The sequence below is a fragment of the Nematolebias whitei genome, chromosome 5 (assembly GCF_014905685.2).
Source record: "Nematolebias whitei isolate Nwh7 chromosome 5, NemWhi1, whole genome shotgun sequence".
Taxonomy (NCBI): Eukaryota; Metazoa; Chordata; class Actinopteri; order Cyprinodontiformes; family Rivulidae; genus Nematolebias; species Nematolebias whitei.
The window spans coordinates 30011865-30022897 of record NC_056502.1 but is presented as its reverse complement, the minus strand read 5'-3'; the positions used below and the strand labels follow the sequence as shown (position 1 = coordinate 30022897).

Below are 11033 nucleotides of genomic sequence, written 5' to 3'. Positions count from 1 at the left end.
TTTCATGTTGCTGCTGATCTGTTTCACGTTGCTGCTGATCTGTTTCACGTTGCTGCTGATCTATTTAATGTTGCTGCTGATCTGTTTCAATGTTACTGCTGATCTGTTTCAATGTTGATGTGTTCATGCGTGCTCATCTGCTCACACAGACTCGTGTTCATGTTTGTGCTGATGTTCGATGTGATGTTTTTATGTTATTAGTGCTTAGTGTATATTTAGTTGATGTTTTTCTTAGTTCATATCTTAGATGTTATTACTGTTTTTCTTTTACATTTTATTGTTGGATGCAACTGGGACCCTGTGCACATAATTTCGCTCCACCACATGTACCACATGAGGTGCGAATGACAATAAAGAATCTCTGACTCTGACTATTAAAATGCAGCTCTGTCAGTTTTTAATCAGGAGATTTTTCTGACTTTTAACTTTTACGTCTTTACGTTTTGTTGCATGGCATTTACAGGGGCGTGCTCATATTTTTTCTAGCCTTAACTGGGTTGGTAAGAACATGGTAGAATCAGCGTGTGCACTTTTTTCTTGCCGTTGGCTCAAAAGAAGGTGGAAGTGATCACGAGCAGCAGGGAAGAAGCATATTTCTGAATGCAGAGAAAAATCTTTACTACAAGGAAGAGAGCTTCATCTAAACCAAAGTAATAGCCTCTTAGGGTGATCAAGGCTCACAGAGCTTTAAATCATTCAAAACATGGCAGCGCTACAGAGAAAAAGTTATCTCACAATCACCTGGCGGATAATATACAGCCTAACATGCAACACGTTAAGCACCCCCTCTGTCTTTATTCATTACTGTACATTGCATTGTTGCTTAGCTCTAGGCTCCCTCAAACAGTGTTTCTATCAGCCATATGGTCAAGTTGAGTGTATTCCCTGCTCTCACTGCTTGATTTGACAAATGCATCCAACATTATGTGATAGCTGATAACCATTTCAAAAGCTGCACTATGGATCAATCATGCTTTTGGCTTGTGTTGCAGCGAGTGACATAGGGACCGTTCCACCGAGAGGATAAAGATATTTCAGTCAGCAAATTCAGGAAGCAACCATCAGAGCGTCTTAAAAAATATGAAAAGGAGGAAGTCTTGTACAAAAGGATGAAGATCCTGAACACAGTTCTGATCATCGATGTACAATCGACAAAAGGACACGCTCAAGAAGTACAAGGTGATGGTTTTACCATTGTCTTTGATCCCACTAGACCAGTGCATACAAGACAGAACAAAGAAATACAAAACCCCTTGTAAGCAAAGAGTGACTTTGAATTCTCCCGAACTTCAGTGGAAATACCTTGATATTATAAAAATTGTGAACATGAAACTGACTACAGGATGATACTCTAAAGGGACCACGTTGTAAAATTCTCAGTTTAAATTATTTAAGAATACTTTTTGGAAATGGGTGGTTCTTTTAATCATACCTGTATCAGTTTACAAAGAGAGAAAATTGAATTCAATGTGTCTGAACTTGCAGGCCTGTGTATTCTGATGTGTTGTAATCACTTTGATTTGTTTCTAAAGAGGATATGTTTAAAGGATCATGGTTATGTTTGATGGGTTTGATGATATGCATGCATCCGTCTTTATAAATGCCTTATTTGATCACATATTTATCATATATTAAAATAATTATTTTAATTTCCCTCTTTCTCTATACTTTTGATTTTCATATTAGCTCAATCGATAATGCTTTGCTTTTCATTTTTTGCCTTTTGTCTCCATCCAGTCATCCATTCATCCATCCATCCATTATCTTTACCCGCTTCTTCCATTTTGGGTCGCGGGGGTCACTGCTGCCATGTCCAGCTTTCACTGTGCGAGAGGTGGGGTACATCCAGGATGGCTCTCCAGTCCATCACAGGGACACATAGAGACAAACCAGACAAACAACCATTCACTCTCTCACTCACACCTAGGGACAATTTAGAGTTACCAATCAGCCTAACATGCATGTTTTTGATCTGTGGGAGGAAACCGGAGTACCTGGAGAAAACCATCCATCCATCCATCCATTTTCTTTTACCCGTTTATTCCATTTTGGGTCATGGGGGTCGCTGGTGCCCATGTCCAGCAATCACTGTGCGAGGGACAGGGGACACCCTGGACAGGTCGCAAGTCCATCACAGGGACACATAGAGACAAACGAGACAAACAAACATTCACTCTCTCACTCACACCTAGGGACCATTTAGAGTTACCAATCAGCCTATCATGCATGTTTTTGGTCTGTGGGAGGAAACCGGAGTACCCGGAGAAAACCCACGCATGCACGGAGAGAACATGCAAACTCCACCCAGAAGGTCCCTGGACCGGGGTTTGAACCAAGGACCTGCTCGCTGAGAGGCAGCAGCTCTACCAGTTGTGCCACCGTGCTGCCCACCTGGAGAAAACCCACAAAGAAAATGAAAAGAAAATGCAAACTCCACCCAGAAGGGTCTCAGGATGGGATATGAACCGGTGACCTTCTTGCTGAGAGGCAACAGCTCTGCAAACTGATCCACTGTGTCGCCCATGTCTTGTCTGAAAATGTGTTTTTAGTTTGATTGTAGACACACTTGCATGTTGCACGAGTAAACATTTAGTGCAAAATATCTGTTCTATAAGAATCAGATGCTCCATGGCTCCATGACTCTTGTTGGCTTGACTAAAATCAGGGCATCAGTAGCAGATGCACAGGGCTGGAACAGCTGCTAATATATTCAGTTCAGTAAGACCAAAAACTGAAGCAGAAATTGACGTTGTGCATTGGTAGAGTTAGACAGGAAAAGAAAGAGAGAAAAAAATAAAAACAAATGATTAAAACAAACCCCCATGTTGAACCACCGAGCAACACATTTAAGTTGGTCCAAAAACTTGAGTTCTGTAGTCTGGATGGTTTTCCCAAAACTCTGAACATAATTTTTTTATTGTCAAGAATTTTTTTAGTGTGTATTAATGTGGAAAAAATCCCCCAAATTGTGGGGAAACATTAGTGTTTTTAGCAGTTATGTAAGGCGAAAGGTCAATTTCTCCCCCATAGAACTCCTATTGTCATAAACTTAAAGGACTTTCCAAGGGTTAAATTATGTTTCAGTCTTACAAAATATATTTGTAAAAATATGCCATACCTGTGTGAAAGAACGCTACATTAGCTAAAATTAAATCTCTGCATATTTCTGTATAAGGTTTTTGTAAAGGATTTTTAAATATAAGAAAACAATAAAATGGGTTCTCTTTAGGCTCACAATTAGCGTAGCCTGTACAAAAATCTTTGTTTTCTTCATACTCTCTGCACTATGACAAATGTCGCAGATGATAAGGTACTAACTATTAATTGCTGTTTCACTTCAAAAATGACAAGACTATTCCCTTAACATAAGGCTGGAGATCTCCATGGTCACATTTTTACTCTTCTGAGTGACAGCTGTCTTCATGCTCATACAGAAGTCCGTCTCAGATCAACATTAGGTCGAATAAAAAAACAACACATTTAACCTATGTCTGCAAAAGACCACTGTACCTGTGCACCATTTGCATCTGAGCTGTTTCTGTTCACAAAGTTTATGTACAGGATTTAATGACAAACAGCAGTCCTGGTGAAGTCCAAAATCTACTTCCTTTAATTTCCATAAAACCTTAAAACTCTTGTATTATGTTTTTTTTTTGTTTTTTTGAAAATGTACTTATTTTCACAGCACCTGGCTGTGTTGGATAAAAATATCCTCTATTCATCTTACTTACTCAAAGAAGCCACACTCGAGGACAGGAGAAGATTTGTAACCAGTTTTACTTGCAAGGGCAGACGTTCAGCACAGGTTACACAGATGTATACAAGTTGTACATGCATGGAGCCCTGTCTTGAGAATCTGGCTCGGGCAGCGTGAGAGGATTGTTTTTTATACACTTATCAGCTCTTGGCTCAGGCAGACACTGATGACCTCAGCCACACAGCGCATGCACATGCAGGATCAAATCCGCTCCTCTCTGAGAGAGAAAGGAACACTGGTACCTCAAACCCATGGTTCACGAGCAATTAACATCCTCAGTCATAGTAGTTAAAAATTATCTATAAACCTTGACCAAACATACCTTGACATATTGTTATTTAATGCCATAAATAAAATTGTAATGAGGAATTTCAATGTAAACACAATTATTGTTCAACCTCTGTTATGAATATCACGCTTTTAGTCTCAAATAAACATTTAAAAACAGTTGCATAGAACATTTCCAGGCCTTTACTTTTGGTTAGCTTTTTATACCAAAACGACCTAAATTATCAGAGATAACACAAGGAGCCAGAACAATGTTATCAACAATGTTGCATTTAAAAACATCCACTCATTATAGTCTGTATTTTCTCTCTTTTTAATTTAATTTTCCCATTTTTTTTAATGTTTTTTTTATGTTTTTTTTTTTTTTTTGCAGAGCTGAGAAGTAGCTCGTGTGGAAACCCAGGAGTTCCTCCTAAAGGCATCCTGAATGGGACCCAGTTCAACATCGGTGACAAGATCCGCTATCGGTGCGTCACCGGCTACGTCCTGGATGGACATTCACTCCTCACCTGTGTGACCACTGCAGCTGGGGTGTCAGTGTGGGATTTCCCGGTGCCAATCTGCAGAGGTGAATATGCTTTTAATCACAATAATAAAAAACATGACTTTGCATGTGATTGTTTGTCTTGAGATGATTTTGATTCAAGATATACTGTAGATGAGAGTACTTCACAGTATTTTACTCCAATGCTCCCTTAAGAATTTTTAAATCATGGGGGTGTTGAGTTTACTCTGACCTCTTCTGATTAATTGCTGGATGTTAATTGCTTTTAAATGATTGACAGACTGATGGCTGTGCAATAGTCGAAAATATCCCCACTTCAGTGCTAAAGAGTGACACAACCCTTCATTAGAGCAATAAACATATTTGCAATCTGATGGGATGGAATGATCCTAATCATGTTAAAGAGGATGATTAGTGTTTCCATGGCTCAAAAGGTTAATTAAATATTTATCTCTGGGGAACATCTAGCTTGAATATGTTAATACTGTAAGCAGGAATGGCACATCTGGGAAGATTTTGCCGCTCTATGTGGTCGTAGAAGATGTGGCATCTTCTTGTATTGACTTTTAAATTGAAATTTCAGCATCTGATGCACCAGATAAGAAACAACAGCTGTTTTCTGTTTGTGTCATATTCTGTAAGGTCCAAACTAATAATTACATAGGCTGTTTGAGAAAACATGACCAGCACCAATTTACAACTTGAAGATTTTTCAAATGCTTCATCAGCTCTGTCCTTTTTGTGCCTTGGTCTATTCTTTAAATATCCATTTCCCCATGTGGTTTTACTGTATATTTGGGACTGAATCCTTTAAAAAGGCTGTGCATAATTTTATTGTCTCATCAAGTGCTTCTGCTCAGTCATCATGTACAGGGAGGGTGACGCAGACACTACAGCACCGTGATCATTTCTTTCTGACGGCTGGTTGATGAATGACTGACTAGTGCTCTCCAAACCATGTAATTTATCTTTTCCTGTGTTTAAATGAGCCCCATTGTTCCTAACTGACCTGTATAATCTGTTCTCACATCAGCAGGATGTCGTGGCATAATTTAGGCACCAAGCAGTCCTTTTGAATACTGAGCAAGCAACTCTCTGCGTACTTTCACACAGTTTAACTCAACAAACTGATTTATCATCATGATGACATCACAGTCATATACAGTGATTGATTGGCTGGATGACTTCTGTCTTGTAATGCTCTTCAGCTTGACCAGAAACTTAAATATCAAATATCACTGACTGTCTAGTAATGCCAGTTAACACGCTTTAGATTTTTTTATAATCACATACACATAGTAATTACATTTTCTTTTAAGTTTGCTTAATAATAAATAAAAAAAATAAATAAATAAAAAACAGCAGCTTGATGTTTTTATGGTGTCTGTATGTTATTTTTCTCAAATCCTATATTCCTAATATAAAAATGGCAATCCACTAACATAGAATTTTATTTATCTTGGAGAGATAGCCTGCTAACTTATAAAAAAGTGCTCCGTAAAGCTAGAACTGTAAATTACTCATCTTTAATAGATGAGAATAAAAATAACACCAGGTTCCTTTTCAGTACCATATCTAGTCTGATGAAAAATCCTATCTCTATTGATCCATGTAGCCCTACGTATGTATCCTTTCATTTCTCCTTCCTGTCCTCTCAAACCCAGCCAGTCAAAGCAGATGGCTGCTTGTCCTGGTTCTGCTGAAGGTTTCTTCCTCATAAGGGAGTTTTTTTCTTTCCACTGTTGCCTCTGTGCTTGCTTAGGATGGGAGACTGATTAAATGAAAACTCAAAGCAGTCTGTTGGCTCCTTAGATAAATTATGTAATTAACTAATTTTTATGTATGTTGATGATTCTGTTCAGTGCCCTGAGATGACTTTTGTTGTGATCTGGTACTATATAAATAAACTGAATTGAATTGAAATCCTAATAGAGAATATCAATGTGTTTTTAGCATTCATGCATTTCTTTTTCTCCAGATCACAAACTCGTATTGAGCTCTGTGATTTCCTGAGGGAGAGGAAACCTCAACTGTTCTTTTTTATATTTCAGGCTGTTGCTATTTAATGATTGAAATCATTTCCCACATTTAGATCATTTTTGTTTAATAAATCAATCTGTTTTGTCTTACAATGAGATTATCTTGAAATAAAAACAGTTTTGATTTACTGATTTATGTATAAAGGAAGTCTTACTCTCCAGTACAGTTTTATTTTCCAAATTTTATTTATTTTTTACTTCCACAAATAACAGAAAATAACATGTTTTGACATTTTTATTTGATTATAAGTTGTTGAGGCTGTTGAAACATTTCACTTACGACTAAAACATGTCCAGTTCTCACCTTGGTTGACATTTAACCCTAAAACATGTGAAAGCCTATGTTTGGGACACATGTTATCATGCTAGCTTACTTTACAAAGCAAACTACACAAATCATGGAAATGGCTCTACAGTGTGTTTTAGAAATGTTAAGCCTGGAGAAATCAGAAAGCTGCAGATGGATGGTTGTCTTCCATGAGGATTGTGTCAGTCCTTGTAGCCAAAGGCCAGAATCTTCACTCCATGAATTCTGTTCAAGCCACAGTACAGTATATCTCCATGATATCCGAGCCTTCTGCACGTTGGCTCCTTTGATATTATTTCTTCAGAAATTCTGCCTCTTTATTCTGATCACCAATTGTTAGGATAAGCACACAACAATGCAAAACCTCTCATTCATTGGTTACCCTCCCCATTGCTCTGAATAGGCCTATGTTAGTGTTTCGTGCACTTGCATATCTGCTCTCTACCTTTTTCTTTTATGTCTTTATCTCAGCTTTCTCCTCTCAAACATCAAATTTCCACTCTAATCTAAGTCTCAAATATTTACAGCTGGCAAAAAGATTGTCAAATAGAGGCATAAAATAGTATTATGAAAGATAATACTATTTGTTAATACTAGATAATAACATGTAGAACACTAAACATACTAATGTTAAATTTTATAATATATAAAATGAGGACAATTTGAATATTGAGAAAATGTTATCAGTCATCATTTTGTAATATTTTGCATAGAATAACTGAGACTTTATGGTGATTTCCAGAATTGCACCTTTTTTTTTTCCTCACAGATTTTGTAAAGGTTTTTTTAAAGTTTTTCCGTCAAATTTGGTTGCTTTTTTACTCATTTTTTGCCTTGTATCTGATAATTTTCAAAAAAATTATATTTTTGCCATCTAAATCTAGTCTAAAAATTAGATCTTGAAATAGTTTGCTTAACTCAGCAGGTGAACCAATGTTGTGTTGACACATAACAGCTTAGCAAAGAATATTGTTGCCATGTTGTGACCATTCGGTCACAAAATGCAATTTGTCTCTTTTTTTAGGTTGAACCAATAAAAAATAACAAAACAAAACCAAGTTTGATACAAAAGTTTGTATTTTATAACCAACAAGGGGATTCCCAAAGAGCTGAAAACTTGACTAGTGGCCAATAATCTGAAGGATGAGGCATCTCTCAGGTCCTGTCTTAAGTATTTGTTGGAGATTTTTCTTCCTTATTTCTAAGAACATGACTTTTGGATAATGTTCATCTGCTGTAGACCGTTTTTTTTTTTCTTTGGCTTGACACTTTTGGCATTTCCCTCTTCAGGGGTCACCACAGCGAGTCATCCTCCTCCATCCCACTCTGTCCTTTGCATCCTATGTCCTCACTCCAACTACCTCCATGTCCTCTCTAAATTCATCCATATATCTCATCTTTGTATTTTTCCTGCATCTGCATTTCTAACATCCTTCTACCAGTATACACACTGTCCCTCCTCTGAACATGTCCAAACCATCTCAGTCAGGCCTCTCTAACTTTATTTCCCAGTTGTTCATCCTGTGCTATACCTCTGATGATCTCATTCCTAATCTTATCCATCCTTGTCACTCCAAAAGAGAACCTCAACATTTTAATTTCTCAAGGATTCAGGGTTCTTTATTTGTCATAAACACGAACAAAATTGTGTACACATGGTCCCAGTTACATCCAACAAAAGTATAAAATACAAAATAAAAACAGTAATAAGATCTAAGATATGAACTAAGAAAAACGTTAACTAAAAAGCACTAGTAGTATAAAAACAATACGCCGAACAGCATCACGAACATGAGTCTGTGTGAGCAGATGATTACGAATGAACACAGCACCATGAAACAAATCAGAAACATCATGATGTGATTTTTTCACATTGATTATCCTGGTTAGACATTCATGAGTCTAACAGCCTCAGGGTAGAAGTTGTTCCTTGGTCTAGTGGTTCTACACTTAATGCTCTCTCAGCCTCCTGCCTGAGGGGAGCAGGGCAAAAAGTGTGTGTGCTGGGTGAGTGGGGTCCTTCGTGACGCAGGTGGTCCTCTTCTTGCATCTAGAGGTGTAGATGTCTTTGATGGTGGGGAGGCTGACTCCAACAGTCTTCTGTGCAGCCTTGGGTGGGGTGGTTGTGTAAGAGTTGGGTTCAGACCTGTAATTATTGTTAATCAGTCGGGTCGGGTGGGGTTTGAAAATGATGGCTACGGGCTGGGGTCGGGTCGGATTTTTGGGGCCCGAATGCAACTCTAATCCATACCATACAGTACAACACAGTGTAGCTGGTCTCACAGCTTTTCCTTTGACCATTGCTGATGCACTTCAATTCAATTCAATTCAAAAATACTTTATTAATCCCAGAGGGAAATTAAGTGTTGTCGTAGCTCATCATCTTGGTTTCGTTCAAGAGTTGTTATAGATGCTGAGCTGTGGGCAGGAAGGATCTCCTGCAGTGCATTCAAAGAATCTGGCCACAGATACTGATCCATCCACCTGGATCCAGCTTGCTGTCAGATCTGGTGGGCCTCTCGGTCCTCCTGGGTAGCAGAACTGCCCGACTGCTGGGTATAATTCCTCCCTGAGCGATGGTCACTCCTCCCAGCAGTCTGCCGAGCTTCTCATCACCACGGACAGCCAGCTTACGGTGTTGGGGGATGATCCTGGTCCTCCCGTTGTCAAAAGCTGAGTTTCCCACCAGCTCCATGATCTTGGTGGTCAGGTACTCGAGCACAGCTGCCAGGTTGATGGAAATTCAACCATGGTTCCTCCTTTTCTACTCCTTTGGGGCTGTAGCTGATGTATTTGAGCTTTTGATATGTTAATCAGCTGCTCCTGGTTGTTAAAAAAAAACACCTTGTCGCAATGGTTACGCATCATAACAAATGCCCAAAAGTAGAAAGGTTTCTATAAATAATCTTCCAGCTGCACAGCATCCAATACCAGAGGAAGTAATCATCCGAGAGAAAAAAGTGATTTACATCCAAAAAAAAGAGGAATTAAAGTTTTCAAAAGCAATAACACAGAATGAAAGTTACAGAGCTGCTCCAACAAGCAGCCACCACGAGCGGTGCAATTCTAGAACTAAGAACTAACTTTACTAACTAGAACTAACTTTTGTTGCAAATCACTCCTGAAACTTTTCTCCATCCACTCCATCCTGCCTGAACAATATTTTTCACCTCTTTACCAGGTGACCCCAAGTACTTGAAGTCCTGCACCTTTGTGACCTCTGCCCCTTGTAGCCTCACTGTTCCACTGGCCTCCCTCTCATTCGCACACATGCACTCTGTCTTACTACGATTGACAGCTGACTTGACTCTCCTCTTGGCTGTTGTTATTTTTATTTTATAATGACACAATGCAAAAAAAAAACCCCTTTTATGGTCAGGTACAAAAAACCTGGACGTAAAATGAATGAAAAGTAGCAACATTTAAACAAAAAATGACTTCAAAAAGTCTAAAACACTTTTCATCAAGACTAATAAAAATGAGCAAATATCAATGTAGAATTGTCTAATAAACAAAATCAAGACATTTGAAGAGGTTTTATACTTTAGTGCAGTGCCGTATGTGACTCTCTTGTTGGAAGACGACTGCTCTAACCACTGATCCTCATTCATATATGTTTATCTTCATTTTAAAAGTGTACTCCAGTGTGTTGAATTGTTAAGGTTGAGGAGGCTGCCAGTGTGGGCACAAACAAACAAGTCAAGTGCATGCTCACAAGATGGACAGATGCATAGATATACAGATGTATAGATGAATAGATGAACAGATGAACACATGTATAGACGTACAGATGTATAGATGTACACATGGACAGATGTACACATGTATAGATGTACAGATGTATAGATGAATAGATGAACAGATGTACACATGGACAGATGTACACATGTATAGACGTACAGATGTATAGATGAATAGATGAACAGATGTACACATGTATAGATGTACAGATGTATAGATGTACACATGGACAGATGTACAGATGTACAGATGGACAAATGTATATATGTACACATTGACAGATATACAGATGTACATATGTATAGATGTACAGATGTATAGATGTATAGATGGACAGATAAACAGATGTACAGATGTATAGATGTACAGATGTATAAATGTACACATGGACAGATA

General features: G+C 38.3%; 1 protein-coding gene across 1 annotated transcript in view; it reads left to right on the top strand.

Annotated features, from left to right (window-relative positions):
- LOC119410362 (CUB and sushi domain-containing protein 3) overlaps positions 1 to 11033 on the top strand; it is a 416314-nt gene that overhangs the window by 92368 nt on the left and 312913 nt on the right. Inside the window, exon 4 of the mRNA XM_037677273.1 lies at positions 4419 to 4613. Coding sequence (XP_037533201.1) covers positions 4419 to 4613 — 195 coding nt within the window. The remainder of the gene's footprint in view (positions 1 to 4418; positions 4614 to 11033) is intronic.